The 21,888-nt window shown below is 42.8% G+C and overlaps 1 protein-coding gene across 1 annotated transcript in view; it reads left to right on the forward strand.

The window, feature by feature from the left end:
* Positions 1 to 21,610, forward strand: part of LOC111236016 (RNA-binding Raly-like protein) — a 43,688-nt gene extending 22,078 nt beyond the window's left edge. The window contains exons 3-8 of the mRNA XM_022764602.1: positions 177 to 227; positions 13,846 to 14,033; positions 17,202 to 17,315; positions 18,989 to 19,140; positions 20,406 to 20,457; positions 20,794 to 21,610. Coding sequence (XP_022620323.1) covers positions 177 to 227; positions 13,846 to 14,033; positions 17,202 to 17,315; positions 18,989 to 19,140; positions 20,406 to 20,444 — 544 coding nt within the window. The 3' untranslated portion in view covers positions 20,445 to 20,457; positions 20,794 to 21,610. The remainder of the gene's footprint in view (positions 1 to 176; positions 228 to 13,845; positions 14,034 to 17,201; positions 17,316 to 18,988; positions 19,141 to 20,405; positions 20,458 to 20,793) is intronic.
* Positions 21,611 to 21,888: the final 278 nt, after the last annotated feature.

Here is a 21,888-nt window from a genome sequence, read left to right on the forward strand (position 1 = left end):
CCAGCACGGAAATCTTTAACTACGTCAATGTCTTAAATAACAAAACACACAAAACATGAGCACATTGACCTGTTCTGTGTTCTCCTCTGGCTGAATATCATCTCCTGCTGTTTGTAACCTTCACATCTTTCTCTCTCTCTCTCTCTCTCTCTCTCTCTCTCTCTGTCTCTCCTCAGATCTGACTATGAGATTGAGTATGACAGATACCCTGATGACCACTATAACAGGTACGGCAGCCACCTGTAGGATGCTTCTATGTGTTGTTGTAACGGGTGCATTGTCATCTCATTGTAAGACTTCAGTCAGAGTAACAGAGTAAAGCTTCGTATCCTGGAAACTGAACTGATATTTCAGTCCTGATGCCACTGAGCGACTGAGGCAGCAGCTCCGGACGACCTCAGATGTCAACAGCTCCGAAATGTGTTTTCTGAGTGGCTCAGACCGCACATTTTCGGCTGAGAGCAGGAAATTGGTCACCCTCCGAGAACACGAGCAGGTCTAAACTCCCCATTTCTTTCTGGCACGCGTAGGCAAGCCGATTTCCTGTCTGATGGCAGCGTACACTAGACTGTGAGGTTAGGGAAGGATCCGCCCCCCCTCTCTTGAGAGCTGCTTGCAGTTCCAGGAAAAGATGAGAACCGTGAGTGGATCCCCGTTTGACCTTGTTGTGTTCAGCTTTCAGACGGTTGAAGAGCCGTTTTAGTGAGGCTGAGCGCAGCTGTTGGCCTCCGCTCCGCCCTCCACATTCACTCACTTTAGATTATTCTGCAACAGAGGGAACAGATTCACACTCTGCAGCAACATACAGAACAAAATACTGCACATCAGAGTGATCCCTCCGTTTTCTATACACTTTATCCTTTGAGGGTCACGGGGGGGTGGAGCCGATCGCAGCTGACACTGGGCGAGAGGCGGGTTACATCCTGGACAGGTTGCCAGTCTATCACAGGGCTCATCAGAGAGAGAGAGAGAGGGGTCAGGAAATGACAGACTTAAGTTAGGAAGATTGAAAAAAAGAGACAGACAGGGAGAGAGAGAGAAATAAAGGGCAAGATACAGAGAAAAAAAATGAGAGAGAAAAAAAGAAAGAGTCAAGACATGATAAAGAGTAGAAAGAAAGAATAACGATAAAGAAAAACTGGAAAATGAAGCGAAGAGGCAAAGAAAACTAAAACATGCTGAGACAAATATATATATATATGTATATATATATATATACATATATATATACGTATATATTTAAAGAAAAAACTGTTTGAATTTGCACATTGCTCCAGGAGAAAAGTTGGAGTGATAAAGACAAAATGTGCCAAAGGCCTTTAACAAGATAACATGTCGGGACACAATACTGAAGCAAGAGGACATTATTAAAAGAAGAGCCTCAAGGGCCGGTACGACCTGCAGGACACAGATTCATTAAGATTCATATCTGCTCGTAAGAAAGGAGGAGAGATTCTGCTCATTATATTTTGCATTTAAACCTATTAAAATGTTTAAAGGTCCATATTTTCTTCTTCTGTGTTTTATTGAAAGTGTTGATCCATAAGAAATTATATTTGTGGTTTTAAGAACCAAAAACCATCTCAGTGTAGTTTTACATCTCCTCTCTCAGGCTTCTCTCTGGAGCTCTAGTAACAACAGGTCGGTGAGCCAATCAGAAGAGAGGAGGCTCTGAGCCTCTCTTCTGATTGGCTGACTGTTTTCTGAGTGATCCAATAAAAATAAAGCAGATTTCAGGTAAAAACACTCAGAGAAACCAAATCCTGCAAGGTTTGGATGGTGGGTCCAGGTGGGCGGGGCTTGGTGACTGCTTTGTTGTGACATCACAAAGTTCCAGAAGTCCTGACGGCTGGTTTTAAGGCTCAGTTTCTGAATACAGGCTGTGTGCATTTCTCTGTGGACTGAGGCTTTGATACTTTCACAGTATTAATATAGAAGCTAGAGCTGATCTATAATCACACTACACATGGACACAGACCTTTACACTGGAGGAGCTTTAAAGGGACATTACACCAATTTAAGACATTAAGGGAAGTTGACAAGTCGTGTTAGGACCAGAACAGAAACCTGGTGTTATAAACTCTGGAGTGGAGAGACACTATTTGCTGCATTATGGGAAATGTAGGAGCTTGACTGACATAAAACTCAGCATCATAATTTTTTCTTTTAATCTGTGTCAAACAACTTCCCCACCTTTATGAAGTGAATCAGTGGAGGACCTGTTTTTGTTTGTTTGTTTGTTTGTTTGTTTAAAGGATAAAATGGTGAAACTTGAAAAATAGTAGTTCAGGATTTCAGAACAAACGACTGCAGAGAAACATGTGACTTACATTTCGTTAAAACTGAAGAAAATGTCTTTAAACAGGATTCAGTTTTCTCTGAGGCAGAAAATGGAATTGCATTAAAAGTAATGTGTGTGTGTGTGTGTGTGTGTGTGTGTGTGTGTGTGTGTGTGTAACTAACTAAACTAAGTAACTAAATTAAATTCAATTAAAAAAGCCCTGATGCAGAAAATGGGAAAGTAGGTGCTTGTGTATGTGTGTGTGTGTGTGTGTGTGTGTGTGTGTGTGTGTGTGTGTGTGTGTGTGTGTGTTCTCAGGGTGTTTACAAACTGCTTCAATCAGTTTTCACTTTGTTTTGTTTACTTCTTTCTTTTTCTTTATTTTGCATTTTACTTTCTTCTTTTTCTAATTTTTCTTGGTATTAACACAACGTCCAGATCACAGAGAAGATCAGCTGCTGTGATGGAGTGATTTAATAGAAAAGGAGGTGAAGTGAGTCTGAGGGAGAGAGGAGGAGAAGGACAGAGGGGTAACTGAAAAACAAAAGGGAGAGAGAGAGGGTGATAGAAGTATGAGAGAGAAAGAAAAGGGAGAGCGAGGTAGCAGAAGTAGAGAGCGAGGAGAGAGAGAGAGATGAACTGTAGTAAAACAGAAACAAAGGAAAACTCAGGTATTAGAGGAAGAGGAGGAACGAAGGGAGTGAAGAAGAAGTAAAGACGTCACATGATGTGCTTTCATGTCTCAGCTGTAAACGACTTTCAGTTTGTGAATGGAGTGTGTGTGTGTGTGTGTGTGTGGTGTTATCTTCTCTCTGTGCTGTTTTACATGAACCTTGACGTGTCCTTGTTTTCTCTAGCAGAACCACTGCAGTGTTTCCTGCTGTCAGCTGCGTACAATACAAACACTACACAATACAACTACACACGACAACTACACACTACAACTACACAATACAACTACACAGACCCACACTAACTACACACTACAACTACATAGACACACACTGACAGAACTGACTGTAGGACTCTGGTGTTTTAACTGTAGTTTACCTTCACGTGTTCCCAGCAGCAGACGTGTCCGAGTGTTGTGTCCGAGTGTTGTGTCCGAGTGTCGTGTCCGAGTGTCGTGTCCGAGTGTCGTGTCCGAGTGTCGTGTCCGAGTGTCGTGTCCGAGTGTCGTGTCCGAGTGTCGTGTTCGAGTGTCGTGTCCGAGTGTCGTGTCCTAGTGTCGTGTTCTTGTGTTGTGTCCTAGTGTTGTGTCCCAGTGTTGGTGTCCGAGTGTTGTGTCCGAGTGTTGTGTTCGAGTGTTGTGTTCGAGTGTTGTGTCCGAGTGTTGTGTCCAAGTGTCGTGTTCTTGTGTTGTGTCCTAGTGGTGTGTCCTAGTGTTGTGTCCTAGTGTTGTGTCCCAGTGTTGTGTCCGAGTGTTGTGTCCTAGTGTTGTGTCCTAGTGTTGTGTTGCAGAATGAGTCTCCATCATCAGTCACAGCACAAACACTTCAGAGTCTCTGCTTCCAGCCAAGTCAGGTCCGAATCACCGTTGTGTGGAGGACACTGTGGGAGCAGCACCGCCGGTGATGATGTTGGAGACTTTAATACAGACACACAGATGTTAGATTTTTTGTCCTGGGTCTGTCATTTGTTTTGATAGTGTCAGGAGAGAAAGTAACTCTTGGATTTTGAAGTTGGTCACTTCATCCAAGTCCAAATCGTTGTTGGAGATTAGAGGTTTTAGATCGGGTCCTGAGAAGACTTATCTCAGCAGGACCAAGTGGTAATTCATGTCTGCCTCTGTAGTGTTTTTAGAGATGATGCGATGAAGCTTTTGGAGTATAAACTTTAATCTCAGAGATGATGATTTGTTGCTGCCACATCGGTTTGTCTGCAGGTGAAGTGAAGCTTTGTGTTTTAATTGGACAGTTTAACAACAGAGGTGCTTCTGTGGACCTTTGGGTTCTTATATGTAGATATATCACATTAATCGCCAAGGAAACAGGAAATGACTAAATTTAAAGAGATTTTATTTTGAAGTTGAGGATTTTATTTTGGTAACTTCCTGTTGGACTGTAATTTCCTGTTAAGAAGACCAGGTGCCATTTTGTTTGTTGCTGAAGTCACATGTGGAGGGGGGGGTTGTCAATCCTCATCTATCCATCTTCTGTCTCTTCCCGTGGCATTCCCGGTAAGTTTGCTTTTATTTTGAAACCTGAGGAATAAATATTTACCTGTGTTAGACATAAATTACCTCATTTTATATTTGTTTAATTCACCTGTATACTTACCTTACCTAACACTGAATACAGAGGTCTGGTCAACATAGATTAAAAAAAAAAAAACCCTGAAATGATCTGATTAACTGAAGCTGGTTCAAGTCAAAGGAAGTCGGTGTATTTACTGTCAGGACAGAACACAAGCTGCGTCTCAAATCAAGGGCCGCTTCCCTCAGAGGCTCCTTCAAATGCGTCGTTCTTTTTCTGGGCAAACCCAAGACCCAAGTTTTATTGCGCGGCGCGAATCTAAATAATACTGCAGCAAACGACGCCAACAGAGAGCCTGAGGATTACACTTTTAAAAACAGAAATCCTCCAAAACCCAAACCGTCCCACTTCGATTCAGCCTTCAGATTCCTCCAGGACAGACTGCAGGGACAGAAACTCACCAGAAGATTCAGATTCATGTTTATTTCTGTTTATTCAAATATATACAGTATATATATATTTTTTACCTTGCTACATTTGTTATTCTCAGTTTTACCCCCAGTTGACTGAATTATTCTGAGTAACAGCGGCGAACACAGGAGTGAGAAAATAATTTACTCTAAACATATTTTTATGGGAGTTCTGCTGCTTATTCGCAGCCTGTAAAACTCCCTGACAGCACTGAAGGTGACACGGCTCTTATTTGTGCGCGCGCACACACACACACACACACACACACACACACAGGACTCAGCAAAAATGTAGACAACACAGGAAAACACAACCACACTCACTCTGCTGGTGTTTGTTGGGGAAATGTGCCTCTACAGCAATTTAGTGAGAACGAGCTGATAGTTCGTTGCCGGCAGCAGATGAGTCGGTTATAAGTCGCCGCCTCTCTCTCAACCTGTAATTCCTCCTGTGAAGCCGCTGTGAACTCACCTGAGCTGCTCGCCGTGTGCAGCTGAGATCACAGCAGGTAAAACAGAAAACACACCCGAGAGCCCACTACAGTTTGGTTTACTGAGCAGAGTCCTCCGGCCTCCTGCCGCACCCAGCAACTGCTGCTACTGCAACAAGAACAAACATACCGACCAGTAGGCCTTCTGAGTGATGGAGTAAAAATTTAACTGTAACCTCTGTGGGATCACATTCGTCTTCAAAACACAGAAATATTTTTAATATATCTTCATGCAGATTATTGGCAGACACAACAATTTACAAATGTCCTAATGCTCTCGACATTTTAGACTATTGGTAGACACTACTATTTACAGATGTTTCCTAAACGCCTCATGCAGACTATAGGCAGACACCACAATTTACAAATGTCCCCTAAACGCCTCACATGAAGACTATTGGCAAACATTTCAATTTACAGATGTTTCCTAAACGCCTCTTGTAGACTATAGGCAGACACCACAATTTACAAATGTCCCCTAAACGCCTCACATGCAGACTGTAGGCAGACACTACAAGCAAGGAGAGGAGGACGCAACAGATCTACTGTTAAATGAATCTGTAGAAATTCGTTAGTTTCATGTTATTTTATTATTCTCTAATTTAAACATCAGTCATTTTACAGCGCAGGTGAACTGACTGTCAACTGAAGAAAAAGAAAAAGAAAATGTTGTTTTTGGTTCGTTGTGCAGCTTGTGGAGCTTCATGAGTGACTCTTGTAAGAGCGTCTTCGGTCACGGTGCTTTTGGGAAACACGTGTTAAACCCTGTTCTCTCCGTCTGCCGTGAACAAACATCCGTGTTTCTCTCGGTGAATGTGAAACAAAGTGAATCTGAACGACAGCAGCGTCACCCGCTCGCTCGACTTTCCACAGAAGAAGGTTAAAAACAAACACAAGGACTAAATGAAATGCAAAAACGTCCAAACAGCAGTGGACTGACGGCGGCTGACCGCCACGCCGCGGGCTGGAAACACAGATCACTGCAGGCTGCCAAGGACAGGTGGAGGTGGAGGAGGAGGAGGAGGAGAATAACTGTATGAAAGCTGTAAAGAAAGAGACAGGAGATGAAAGAGGGGAGCAGAGGACAGAGAGAACAACAGACGAGTGCAGAGAGAGAGAGAAAGAGGCTGACAGCATGAAAAACGAGTGTGTTGGCATCCGGCAGTCGCTCAGATAAACGCTTCACTCAGTTTCCATCCAGCCCCACCGCCACCCCGCCCCTCCCCCTCTCGGTTCACTCGTCTGCATCATCCTTTTTGTCTGTTCCTCACATATTTCCTTACACCCATTTCACACCCCGACACAGACGCCCGGCTGATTCATGGGCACAGTGCAGCTCCGGTCGTTGTTCAGCTCCTGCAGGAAAACAACAACAGCATCAGTTGTTTGTTCAATCACTTCAAACAACATTATGTTTTTTCTTTTCCCCCGTAGTTACGCTAGTCGTGGAAATATTAACGCTCCTCTTTAACCAGCACCGGCACGAGCGTGGTGACATAACGGTGCTGCAAAACCTCAAACGGACGAGGTCGGGTGAAGAACGGCAGCCATATTGTTTTCGGGCTGTCCGTACGTACGTCCCATTCTCGTGCATACGACATCTTAGCAAAGCCTTGACGGAACTTCTTCAAAACTTCAAATTTGGCATAAACATTCACTAGGACTCAAGGATGAACTGATTAGATTTTGGTGATCAAAGGTCAAAGGTCAAGGTCGTGGTGACCTCCCAAACGTGGTGTTGGCCTTGTGAACACAATACCTCCGTATGGCCTGTAGGAAACGTATTGAAATTTGGCATAAATGTCCACTTGGATTCAAGGATGAATTGCTTAGGTTTTGGTGACTAAATGTAAAAGGTCAAAGGTCACACAATGTACACTCAAATATGCTTGGAATTAAAGCTGCAAGCCGCCGTGTCACGCACCTCAGGGCCGCTGCCAGGAGGCCGCCAACGTGCGTTACGTTCCTGTAAATCAAGTGTAAACCAGAACGAGCAAATTTCACATAAAGCAAATGAAGACTGGCACTTAAGGGTTACTTCCTGTTTTCGGTCGGTGGCGCTTTGACTATGACTTCATGTTAGCATGCAGATGTCTTCAGTGTGGGACAGTGTTGGGGCAGTTTAGACAATGTGCGCTGGAGTTATATAGTTATATAGTTATATACATTTGGCCCATGTAGGTGCAACACAGGCGAGCCACACCAGGCCTGAAGCATCTGCAGAGCTTGATGAGTTTTTGATCTTTTTGATTTTTTTCATTCAGGAATAATAACTAACGGAGCGGTTCCAAACGGGTTTCAGAAAATCCTCCACATGTTCATGTTTGACTGGTAATAATCCTGCACCGTCAGAAGTCAGAAAGTCGTCGCTATCAGATTAACATAAACACATAAACACAATCAGCTTCTGCCACCGTGAATCTTTTTCCACTGTCGCACTGTTTGTCCAAGTGCAACTGAGCACCTGACCGTCTGAGCCCATATTTCATACACTCTGAAAAGCCTCCAGGATTGACCAGGAGGATGAGATTTTTTTTTTATTTTCCTGGAGAATTACACAGCTTTGGTTTTGTGAGCGTAGCCGCTGAGCCTCAGTACGAAGGGAGACAGGATGCAAAGCTGTGGAGCCCGGCCGTGTCAACATCGCCGTCCTGTAAATATTTATAGGCGTTTATCTGCTGGGCTGCGGATTATCAGCTTAGTGAGGTACAGTAGCCACCGTCGACCAACACACACACACACACACACACACTCACCCGTTATCCTGATGTGTTGAGACTGCAGGGACAAACACAGCAGGAGGTCTGAGTGTGTGTGTTTACGTCTGAGTGCTGATCGTCGCGGCCGCACAAATCAGAAAGTTGCTGATGGTATGTTAATCCTCCGCTGTGCTCCTGTCACAGCCGCGAAGTGTCTGTGTGACGCTCACAGAACAGCAGAGCGCACAAAGTTCTTCAGGAGACGTAAAACAACAATTCTCAACCGTAGGAGGAGATAAAAATATCTGTGTAAGGAGAAGTCGCATCTGTGAAACCTCCTGTCCTCTTTGAATCCTCGGCACTGATCTTCAGATTCTTTTTAACTTTCGTTTTTTGACAATATAAATGCATATTTTAGGTTGGTGTCTTTTATTTAACAAGGAGACGCTTATTAAGATTCACATTCTCAGCAATACACACCTACATAAAAGATAAAACAAAGAGTGTGTCACACAATAAGCATTACTGCAAAATGTGTTTGTATAAAATCATGAATAAAAGAGCGTAGAAACAATCTAAAGTCTAAAACCATGCACTTCAAGTTCAACATTGACATTTATCCAGTTTTAAATCACATTTTTAAGATTCACCTTGTTAGTTTTCTACTTTATATTTGAACCAGATGAAGGATTTTAGTCGTCGGGCGTCTGGATCTGAAGTTATCAGAGGAACAAGCTGAGGAAACGTTCGACAGCTCAGCTCAGAGACGTCCTGTGTCCGCTGAACTGTGTCAGCGAATCGCAGACTTTAAATGTGAAACGGTTTTTATTCAGTGTTTCTGCTGGTTTTAATCCCCTGGTGTGTTTGTTGTGGAGAGGAGGAAACCTCTGAGGATAATTCAGCTGCTGGTAAAAACCTCCGACACTGAAGGAATCCAAACCAGGAGAAGCCGACGGCGACAACTCCCATGATCCCACGCTGCTTCATGACGTCACCAAACGGCGTCTTTTATTACTGTTTTAATTGAGAGAAACCTTGAGGCACAAGTTACAGACTGTACGTTTAAAGATGAATTTGACTGATACCAACACTAATATTATTATTATTATTAATATCAAATTTTCTACATGATATCATAATAATAACGTGATCGTGAATTCCTCTCGTCACGATAATCATGTGACAATCTAATAACGTAATAATAAATTAAAAGTATCAAAAGTAAAAGTAAAAAAAAAGTTGGATGGAGCTGAGCTACTTTGAAAATACTTATTATAACAATGCATCATATTTTATGAGTTAAGAGTTTGTATGTAAAATCTTCATCTGAAAACTAACTGGTGACTCTAACTGCCAGGTAAAAGTACAATATTTAAATGTAGTATAAAGTAGAATTAAATTAAAATACACAAGTCAACTCCAAGTAAATGTAAAAAAGTGTTTGTGTCCAACTGTGTCAGTGTCACCTAAACATTAGTTCAAGTGGTTCAGTGTAAGAGTTGTGTGTTTGAGTTCTGTACAAACTGTGGTACTGAACTGAGCCCAGGTGTTCTGGTCCAGACTGAAGGCCGCACCCAGATCTGATCCGGCTCGTGAAAAATTCCTGTTTCATAAACCCGGGCACGCGGCGGCTCCTCTAACCCGCAGAGCGGCGTGTAATCTTTCATTCCAGGTGTAAACATGAAAATCCCCTGAACATTATTACATGTTTTTCATGGCCCACATGTTATTATCACCTCAGGCCTTTGAAGTGTAAATGCATTTTTTCACGGCACTAAGGAATCTTTTGAAAATGAACTGAGTGGGTGCATGCAGGTGTGTCCTTATCCATGTTTATTTGTGTGTGTGTGTGTGTGTGTGTGTGAGAGACAGTGACAGAGATGAAGTGCATTCATGTTTCCCCTGCAGTCAATCCTCCTCCAGCTGTAGATGGCTGCTGTGATAGACAGCAGAGGTTGACAGGAAGAGGAAAGGCTGCTCGTCGTCCTCCCCATCGCCTCCTCTATCGCTCTCTGCATCAAATTGGAGCTGTCAGTCAGCCCCTCACCCGCAGCACAACACTCTCTATCAGACAGCAACAACACGCAGCCTCCGTTAGAAAAGAGAGCGGGAGACGACGCAGGAAACACCGAAATGAAGGAGTGTGGGATTATGTGATGAAATGAAATCAGTGCCGGTTTTTTAGAAAAGATAAATCGCTCAGAAAGTTTAAGCCCACCTGCAGCAGGTAACTCAAAGAGAGCAGCTGCTGCAGGTTTCAGACCCAATTCACTTTCAGTTGACTTTCAACTGCTGCTACTTAATAACAGCAGAGCTTTCATTCTCAATTAATTTCTTTATAGATCATTTTAATACGTTTATAAGAATTAAGGTTTTTTTTTTTTTTCTGGGTTCGCAGGTGAGAGAACGTCCTTCAGGCAGAGGGTTTAAACATGTCTGTCGCTATTTTATTCAGTTCTTTCTCCTCAGGCAGCAAAATAAATCCGGCCGTTACTTCAGCCACATGTGTATTTTCTTCTGACCCGGTATACGCTCGGTTCCATGGCCCGAATCTGGCCCGTATACGGCATGATCGTCAGATGCTACTTCCACATCTGGACCAATTCTGGCGCACACAAAGAAAATCTTGTGGCTGTCAGACAACACCGGAGGATAGCAGCCGGACTCTGCCCAGATGTGGAAGTATATGGGCCAGACTTGGGCCGAGGACGCAGGCGTATATTGGGCCAGAGGTTTCTTTTTGCTACCTGGGCCCCAATCAACAGTGTGTCTGACCTCTGACCTCTGACCTCTGTCTGTGGCTCTCAGCTCCGAGCCCATTGGTTCCTGCTGAAGACGTAAAACTTAAACTTAAAACTCATCTCACCTGGCTCGTGTATTCGTTGGAGACTATTTTCAGTGGCAGATTAATCCACATTTGGTGCTGTAGTGAGTGTTTGGGGCAGCAGGACGGTGTGTGTGTGTGTGTGTGTGTGTGTGTGTGTGTGTGTGTGTGTGTGTGTGTTAAAGGAACATGATGAAGGAACAGTCACAGTGTGACTCACTGATGTGTTTCTGGACAACAGTGTGGAGCTCTGTGACTCAGAGGAGTCTGATGTATCAGACTGTGATACACTCAGTACTTGTTAGTGGGAGACGTCCAGCGCTGGTTCTGTATGGAGTCAAAGGAGTGCCAGAAAAAAGATAATAACACTGTAAAAGAGTAAGAAAATAAATGTGGGAATATGAACAGGAATAAATAAAAGAATAAACAAGAACAAGAATCTGCAAAGTAACTAAAGCTTTAAAATAACTCTAGTGGAGTGTAAGTATAAATTAACAAATACTCACCAAAGTACTTAAGCATCAGTACCAGGGACTATTGATGTAAACAGTCATATTTACATTGTGTATTTTGTACTGATGTTCATTAACATGCATAAACAAATAAATAAATGAATATATGTACATTAAAAAAGTATTCAAATGTTTTAATTTTTTTTTTAACAGATTTAATTTTAAGTGTAATTAATATTTTAAAATGTGATAAATTTAAATTTTCCAGATTTGGATCATAAAGTCTGTGTTTGTTAATTTAACAACTTTAAATGAGAAAATGAATCATTAGTGATTTTCACATCCATCATCTCAAACTTGTTCTTACTTCGCTCTCTAATTAAAAAACATATTTGTGGTACCACCAACAAACAGCTGCAATTCCACGCCTCTTTGCTGAGAGGCATTCTGGGAAATGTAGGAAATAACTAAAAAGTAGGTTTAATGAAACAATTAATGACTAAATACCTGCAGGTGTGAGTGATGTGTTTAATGGAGGAGGAGCAGAGTGGAGTCTGCTTCAGATCCATCTTCAGCTGTAACAACCATCACGGCGCCGCCTCGTCTTCCTCCAGCTAAAGGTTGAACGTGCCAATCAAACTAATGGAGGAAGAAGTTTAAAATGAAAATAAATAGCTGCAGTTCGAATGTGACCCATTACAGTCGACCCAAAGGCCTGAATACTAAACAGACAGGTCATCATTCATCCCGCAGTCCCCCGCATTCATCTTCCTATATCACTCCTGATACACCTGATACCTGCTGACAAGTGTGTGAGGGCGTGTTGGTATTCATGATGTTATGGGGACACTGAGCTTGTTCATGGTGGTTCAGTATCTCAGGGTTTTAGTGCGAATGAAGGAGCTGGACTAATGGCTTCTTTTTTTTTTTACATAATTAACTTTTTTTGAAATGTGTTTTTATTGCTTTCATGATTGTGTTGATTAACGTTTTTAATGCCTGACTGAAAAGCAAATGTCCTTGCAGATGATAATGAAAATACACTCCAGTATAAACCGTAGTCTGCTGTGTTTTCAAGTACTTGTGATTTGTGATATTGGGCCAAATTACTTCTGTTCATTGTAGGGACTCATCTCCCATTTACAAAAATTGAGTTCCTACAAGGTTAATACATTTTTTGGGTGAAAGATAAGTGAAACCAACAATTAATATATCCTGTTATAACAATCAGCTCAAGTTTTAAACCTATTTACCAACTTAACTTGAGTGCTACTGTGCTTTTTACCAAGACCTTGTTAAATAAGGAAATTTTATTTTAGATTCTTCTAAAGCGCTCTGAACTGCACCCACAGATTGTACTTAATGGAAACTTAAATGTACTCTAACACATCAATTTATTATAAAACAAAACAAATGAACAAAAATAAATTCACAAACAAGGAATTGAGAGGAGTCGACTTGTTTGTGCTAAATTAAATCAACTCAAACAAGAAAACATATTAGTGTGAATGTAGCCTGAGTAGCTGAGGTTTCTCCAAAAAAATTGCTAGATTTGTGGCGAGGTGTGTTTGGTAAAAATAAAATAAAAAGTTGTAAACATCCCCTAACAGAAACTTCATGTCAATTCATTTTGAAAGAGCAACAGCCAATGGGGAAACTCCGACTTGGTCACATGGCATTCAGCTGACCAATGGTGGAACTATGCTCACTCAGTCACTCAGTCACTCAGTCACTCGGACATTTGCGATTATAGGAGTCGCCCTGCTGTTGCGGTCCAGACTAAAACACATCAGTGAGTCACCCTGTTGCACTGGGTGACACACACACCGAAGTTTATTTATGACTCAGTCCCACAAACATCGTCCTGCTGCCTCCAAATACTCACTACAGCACCAAATGTGGATTAATCCGCCGCTGAAAACGCTCCGCAAAAATGCATTGTTCCCTCCTGCTTGTTTGATAAAAAACTACAGTGAACAGCTTCTGCAGGAAATTATTGAGTCTTTGAAATGAAACTGAATATTCATGAGCTCTTTTTAAATGTTTGACACTGGATATAACTCATCTGAAAGAAAAAGAAATAAGAGAGTGAGTGAGTCATTCAGGCAACAACATGCCCTGTGGTGGATTTATTTTTTAAAAGTAAAGAAAATGTAAATTTCACAGAGCTGGTTTATTTTGAAACATTTTTTATATAAAGACTTCACAGACTCACAAACTGAACTGCTCTTCACTTACAAGTATTAAAGATTAAATCTGTTCACAACATAAATTTCCCTCCACTTCATTACAGACATAAAACAGTCAATACACAAACAAGCAGCATGTTGCTGCAGAAACATGGCAGAGCCTCAGGCAGTGGTGCATTATGGGACTTTATCTGCACTGTGTGTGTGTATGTTTAAAGCTTGTGTGTGTGTGTGTGTTTTGCAGGGTGTTTGACTACCAGCGTGTCCCCTCCTCAGTCCCGGTGGATCCCAGCCCTGTCAAACGGCCCCGTCCTTCATCCTCCTCCTCCTCCTCTTCCTCCTCCACAGCGGCTCTGAGGATGAGGAGCAGCAGAGCGTCCAGCAGGAGCAACAACACACACAGCCCCTCCTCCGGCAGCAGCAACGCCAAATGTAAGAGAGATGCTATACTCTCAGGCACATTCATTATACTTGTGTTGTAAGAGAAGCTCTGAGCTTCTCTTCTGATTGGCTGACTGTTTCCTGAATGATCAAATAAAAGTATAGCAGATTTCAGGTAAACACTGGGTGAGGTGCAGAAACAAGGGGCCGCTTATTAAGGGGTTTAATTTAAAGCTCCTCCAGTGTAAAGGTCTGTGTCCATGTGTAGTGTGATTATAGATCAGCTCTAGCTTCTATATTAATACTGTGAAAGTATCAAAGCCTCAGTCCACAGAGAAATGCACACAGCCTGTATTCAGAAACTGAGCCTTAAAACCAGCCGTCAGGACTTCTGGAACTTTGTGATGTCACAACAAAGCAGTCACCAAGCCCCGCCCACCTGGACCCACCATCCAAACCTTGCAGGATTTGGTTTCTCTGAGTGTTTTTACCTGAAATCTGCTATATTTTTATTGGATCACTCAGAAAACAGTCGGCCAATCAGAAGAGAGGCTCAGAGCCTCCTCTCTTTCTTAAAACCACAAATATATCTTCTTATGGATCAACACTTCAAGTAAAACACAGAAGAAGAGGAAAATATGGGGCGTGACTGCTTTGTTGTGACATCACAAAGTTCCAGAAGTCCTGACGGCTGGTTTTAAGGCTCAGTTTCTGAATACAGGCTGTGTGCATTTCTCTGTGGACTGAGGCTTTGATACTTTCACAGTATTAATATAGAAGCTAGACCTGATCTATAATCACACTACACATGGACAGAGACTTTTAGACAATATGAGACCTTTAAACTAAACTCATTACCAAGCGGCCTCTTGAGTTGCATGAGCCTCAAATTAAAATAATTACTGTTCCTGAACATGTTCTTGAACAGTCATGATCCTCTTCTCAAAGGTAACTCTTGAGTTTAATATCATTTAATATCAGATTTTGCATTTGCATGTTAAATTTATGCATTTGATCCTCTAACATGCAAATCTACATGTTGTATGTCCAGTATTTCATCCCCACAATGTTTGTGAAGGACTGTCTCTCTGAGCCCAGAGAGTTGTGCTGTCTGTCCACTGAGATCCACATGGTCGTTGAACCAAATGAATCCATCAAAAATCACTATAACCGGGGTTGTGACTGCAGCGCTGCAGCGTGTAAAGGACGAAGAGAAACATCAGAAACTGTGAGTGCGTGGTGTTGGCAGGAACAGGTCAGGCAGTTGTGTGGGTTTGAATGTTAAAAAGCTTTTAACCGAAGAGGTCTGAGACACCTACACCCTGCTGAAGGCAGAGGTCGGCACACAGGTGTGTTAAAATGCCTCAACCCTGTCCACCTGAAGGCTTTTAAATTTCAAACCCACGTAAGAGACTCGGCCCGGGTGTTCACATTTGCCGCCGTAACATTTTTTATTTTTTAATCTTTAAATTTGCAACTGACGTGAGCCCCTGTGGAGACCTGGAGCACTCAGAGGATGTTTCCTTTCTAAAACCCTGTTCATGTTATCTCCCCCGCCTGTGTGATGGCTCGTCTCGGCGGTAGGGCCGCAGGGTGCTGGAAAAGAAAGGCGGGTGGAGGTAGGAGTAGGGAGGGTGGGGGCGCCAGATGGTCTCTTCATTAAAAGCTTCTGTACCGCAGGGCTTCTCCTCCTTGCCATAACCCAGCCGAGCCTATCAGCGCTCGCAATTAGACTGAGTTAATAGTGCATGGCAAATAAGAATTGTTTATACTAGTTTATTACAAGCCTTAATAGTTTTTACTGCGCCCCATCACAAGGAAATTAGATTGCCTTTGCGAGCTTCTGAGGTCGAAAAGCTTTCAGTGGTGAAGTAGTTTTCAGGGTCGTTTGGCGAGCTGTTGGCGGCACTGGTGGTCCATTACAGAGCACAGCCGGGGTGGAGGCTCCTGTGGGTGGAGGGAGGTGGGAGTGCTGCACTGAGAGTAAATTGATGGTGCAGGGCTACAGGCAGGATGACGACAGGGGTCACCGGATGACATTTGCATCTGCACGGAGCCGGAAAACCTCGTCCATATTGATTTTCAAGCCGGCTTCTGAAGGGAAACCTCTCCTATCAACGCTTTGATTATTGGTCCTGTTGCCGTGGACAACTAGAAGACAGAGACAGTCCGCTACATGTTAAACAAGATATGTGATTGTTGAACATCCCATCGCTGCCAGATGTTGCACCTGTTGCAGGTATCTGCATCAGTGAGGTCCATGGCTGAAAACACCTTAAGCCTCAAGCATGACACTTAAGGTTTCATTTCTCCTTAGCTGAGGGAGCTACTTGCACAGAATCTCTTAACATGTTTCCGTAGTTAAGGAAAAAAGTTGAGGCATTTGCAGGAGTGAAAGAGATTTCCATGTTTCCATGGAGACCGTTAATTTGCTGTCATTCGCACTTCTGAAGCCGGTGACATTAAAGAAGTAGGCTGCGCTACGACGCGACATGACATCTCAGCAACGCCTCGACAGAACATCTTTAAATTTGGCACAAACATTCACAAGGACTCAAGGATGAGCTGACTAGATTTTGGTGGCTTAAGGTCAAAGGTCAAGGTCACAGTGACCTCATAAAACATGATTTTGGCCTTGTGTATGTGATATCTCCAGAACTCCTCAAGGGAATCCCTTCAAATTTTGCACAAATGTTCACCTGGACTCAAGGACGAACTGATTAGATTTTGGTGGTCAAAGGTCAAAGGTCAAGGTCAGTGTGAACTCACAAAACACTTTTAGCCATAATACAAAACTTCACACAAATGGTTCATATTTTCTCTGACTCCGGATAAACAGGGATGTAACCTGAAAGTAGTCTGAGTGGCGGAGTGATACGACCGCGAGGAGGTGATTCTAGTTTTCCTTACTTTGGGTTAGGGTTACTGACTAAGGTGTTTTGTGCGACTGTTTTAAATGATTTTAAGCGATTCCTTAAGTGTAAGACTAAGATCAGGAGAAAACCTTAAAAACTTAAGTGAGCATTTTAAGGAAACCTGTAAGACTGTTCAGACCAGTCAACTTCCTCCACCGCAAACTGAGAAAACTATTTTTTTTTATGCCACTGGCTTTGTCATGTTGAAACAGGAAGCGGACAGAATGATTGTCTAAAATATCTGCACTGGAAATAAAAGGGGCCCAAGCTAAATCTGTCCCCGCCTCTCTCTGTCTCTCCGCAGTGAAGATGGCGGAGCTTCTTGCCATAAAGAGGGAGTTGACGGTGATCAAGGTTCAGATCGACGGCCTGCTGGACTGTGTAGACAAGATGGACAGACAGAGGAAGGACTTCTCAGGTACAGACTCACCTGTTGGTCCTCTGCTGCACCGCGACCTCAGGAAACACTCAAGAGGTCGTACGCTAATTATGACACAATTTAATGTCTAAAAAAAAAGAAAAAAGAAAAAAAGATGAAGTGATGACTTTTTATATCCAAAAAGTCAAAGGTCAAAATCACTGTGATGTCATAATGTTCTGCAAAAACACCTCTGGTCATTATTTAATGCTGTAACTCAAGGAGAGATTGTGATTTCCTGTAACTGGACCGGTTGGCGGAGGGATACAACGATACACATGTAATCTGTGGATGTGAATCATGTGATCCGACGCAGATAGAGATCACAGCTTCATTAAAAGAACAACATCAGCCTCATAAATCAGTCTGATCCAGGTTTAATCCAGCCCGAGAACGACTGCACTTCGAAATTGAAGTTTATTATTGCAAATGATCTGTGTGAGAGGTGGGGGGCGGTTGGCGGCTGGGGGGGGGGGGGTTTGGTGATGCAGGCTGAGTCTGCGTGTTTACCATCAGATGCGATCAGCTATCAGGCTGCATCTGTGACTAATGGTTCAATGACAAAACTGCTGCCAGTGGAGCGTGGATTATGACAGCGAGGTAAACAGCGATAAACACCGGCCTCATAACCTTTCATAAGCTCCCCTTCAGCACTCAGGAGTTATCTCGACCAACTCTGTGTGTGTGTGTGTGTGTGTGTGTTGGTTTTATTTCTCCTGGTTTGCCCTCATGAGGATAAAAAGATGAGGGAGTTATCCAAAGTGACACGTTGACGGTTCTCACTTGTAACAAAGGTTATGTGTTTCCTTGACGTCTGAAAAAAACGTTCACTTCGCAAACAAAACGTTGCCGGGTTTTAATTTGCCAAAAAGGGAAACAGGAAGTTGATCTAACCGGACTGTCGTGGCGTTCAAATTCAATTTACCTGCTAATTAACCAGCAACTAGTTGCATAGATCGAAGAGGAAGGACAGTTACAGGTTAGTATGTAAACCTGCACGTGACCGAACACGCCTTCAGACCATGTGACTGTCACGTTGTCTTCAGCAGGTGTTCTGTCTGGAGGATGACGCATCAAAGGTCAGTTAAAATGGGGACGACCTTTGTGAGACTCAGTTTGATTCCTTTCCCCTAAACACACAACTCACAAGTTCATTCACTGACTACGACGCAGTTTAACTCAAATGTCTGTAAAGATAAAATGATGTGACAACATTTCATAACCAAAAGGTCAAAGGTCATAATGTTATATGTAGGGTACATAATGTCAAGGTCACGGTGACCTGAGGGAACATCTTCAAATTTGGCACAAATGTTCACTTGGTGGCTGAAGGTCAAAGGTCAGTGTGACCGTAGCCGTTACTCAAGATTTCACACAGATGTTTTAATATTTTCTGTGACTCTGGATAAACAGGGACGTGACCTGGAACTAGACTGAGTGGCGGAGGGATACGACCGCGAGGCGGTGATCCGGGTTTCATTATATAACCAAGTGTTTTTTTTTATTATCTTACTCATTTGTTCACAATGTCCAAAATCAATCAAGTATCTGAGTCATGATGATGTCATGTCATGACAGGATGTTCTTCTTTAGGTGTTTGACGCGCGCACGCGTGTGTGTGTGTGTGTGTGTGTGTGTGTGTGTGTGTGTGTGTGTGTGTGTGTGTGTGTCAGAGTGTCCTCAGAGCAGGGAGCCCAGTGTGTCGGGTTCTCCTCGTCGAGGTTCAGTCAGCAGTCTGGAGAGAGAAAGTCCTGAACCAGGAGAGGCCAGCGAGGACGAGCCGCTGCACTACCCCCACTACTACCCCCACAGCTACCCCCACAGGGTAAATATATACCACTACTACCCCCACAGCTACCCACCCACAGGGTAAAATATATAAACCACTACTACCCCACAGGGTAAATATACACAACTACAACCCACACAGGGTAAATATATACCACTACTACCCCCACAGGGTAAATGTATACTGCAGCTACCCCCACAGGATAAATATTTACCCGATTCCCCCACAGATACCCCCCACAAGGTAAATATAGACCATTTCTATCCCTGCAGGGTAAATATTTCCAACAACTACCCCACAGGCTACCTAACTACCGCTACTTAACCTACGCCGACCTCACCCACACCTACCCTCCCACTTGGTTTAATGACTACCACAATAACTGCCCCCTCTGCAGTCAGCTCCAGTATAGAAGGTGATGTAATTCTGCCCTCTGGTGGCCAGTCAGTTATTAGCAGGACGATGTCATTTACATCTCATTACCAATAAACCTGCCAATTATTTTCTCAATTAATCGTCAAAACTGAATTTGAAGTGAAAAATGTCGTCACAGAATGTTTTCTAGATAATAAATTAAATAAACATAAAAAAAGATTGTATTAATCTGCTCCAGTCCGTCCCCTCACCTGTCTCTACACTGACGGGTTTTCTCGTCCACACAGCGCAGACTGTCCAAAAAGTCAATTTGCATAATCTGTGGTGTCCGACGTGTTCATTGTTGCCTTGCAGGTCTTTTTTTTTATTCAGCACCTCGGCGGCGTGAAGCGGATCAGCCGAGCGGAGGAGCGGTGCTTCACTGTCTCTGTTTCTTTACAGGGAAACATAATGATATAGAATTAGCCTGCAGGCTTCCTACCTGCCTGACAGAGCGAAGCTGCCTCATTAATCTGAGCGGAGGCAGAGAACAGACCGGCCCTTAATCTGCTGCATTGTTCCTCTGACAGGAAGAAACTGAGTGTGTGTGAATAACAGAGTGTGTCAGTAATTATTGTGTGTGTGTGTGTGTGTGTGTGTGTGTGTGTGTGTGTGTGTGTGTGTGTGTGTGTGTGTGTGTGTGTGTGCATGCAACAAAGTGTGTTCACATGAACAGGAAATTACTGTTTTTGTGGAGTGTGGGGATGAACGACTTGAAAATACAAGCGTGGGTGTGCATCAATGAGTGTGTTACATCCATCTGAAATGAGGCTGCAGTGATGATGATGATGATGAGGAGGAGGAGGAGGGAGGCTGTGTTAATGAAGCCTAACTGCAGTGTCTTTTAATTGACCCCTTGTGAAGAGCTTCTTCCTCTGTGTTTCCAGATAAAGCAGCACCCATCTGATCTGGAGGACGACCTGTGATTCCGCAGCTCAGGTACGAACGCTCACACTGACGCACTGTGAAGAACCAGACTGGTGGGTTTAGATGTTTTAACCCAGTAAACGATGAAGCTGCTTCTATTTTCTATATTTCTCTCATTGTCAACAAATGCAAAAAAGACCAAAAACTAAAAAAAGCTAATCTTAGAAGAATATTATAGATCATTTCTGTTGTTAAAATGCCTTTATTATCAAATCTAAAAGGAACACTTTGGATGTATTCTCTCTGTGGACTCTCTTGTACCTGGAGAATTTTCATATTGTCTCTTGTTTGTGTCCTGGAGATCTGTCGACGTCTGCTTTCCGACTCCTCTTTCTGTTCGCTTTCCAGAAACAGAAGCTTGAATCTGTAACAGCTGGGATGGAAGATGCTTGAACTGCATTGGACTGACCCTCCTCCACACCTGAATCTGTCATTACCTGTCCATCACTGTCTTCTTAGCTCTGGTTTTCATCAACAAAATCCCCTGTGTAACTGGTCACGTGGGACAATATAGCTAAACCTGTGTTTCTGTAAAGCACCATACATACTGATGGTATTAGTTTTTAGATCATTTCCTATCTTTCAGGCAGCCAGTAAACTACAACTACACTGTAAAAATGGACTTACAGAAACTTGGCACATTGGCTATTTATTTTATTTTATTTTGGCCTCTCTTTAGTAATGCAATCAAAGATGGTGCGACATCTTAAAACGAACAGTCTACCTACCAAAACGTGTCAAATTCATGAGCTATGTTTGGCCCATTTTCCATAACATAAGAAGAGTAAAATTAACTTTTTGATAATATCATACAAGACTGCCTTGAAATCCCCTGGCTGTCAGGCAACACTGTAGGATAACATCTGGAATCGGCTCAGATTTGGAAGTATATGGGCCAGATTCGGGCCGAGGACCGAGGCAAATTTAGGCTAGAAGTTTAATTTTGCTAAAAAGATCATATTGGCCCCATTTATCACCCTAACCAATTGCTTCCCATAGTGGACTCCACTCTGATTTATGTTATTGAAGTCAGTGTGGCAGCAGCTGGCAGCTCCTTATCACCCATTTTATTTTCATCAGGCCTGTTATCATCATGTGTAACCAGCTGTGTACAGGACTGCATTATAGTTGTGCATTAAAGGCTCAGTGAGCACGGTTTTATGACTCTCTGCTCTCTGATTCTATTGTCTAATTCACTCAGGAAATTAGTTATAAACTGATTTATATACTCTGACAATTTCCTGGAATGAGCATTTAATCGGAAATGAAAATATTGGACCGGTTAGCTGACTAATTTAGCAGTTGAATTAAAGTTAGCTAAACTAAACTTTTGCATATTAATCAGTTTGTCTTGGTTTAACTGCTAAAGCAGTTTGGACGGTTACCTATGGTTTAGCTCAGCAGCTAAAACAATTTGATTTGTCATTTGGTCAGTACCTAAAA

The sequence above is a fragment of the Seriola dumerili genome, unplaced genomic scaffold, assembly GCF_002260705.1.
Source record: "Seriola dumerili isolate Sdu_G_001 unplaced genomic scaffold, Sdu_1.0 BDQW01000550.1, whole genome shotgun sequence".
In the NCBI taxonomy this organism is placed as follows: domain Eukaryota; kingdom Metazoa; phylum Chordata; class Actinopteri; order Carangiformes; family Carangidae; genus Seriola; species Seriola dumerili.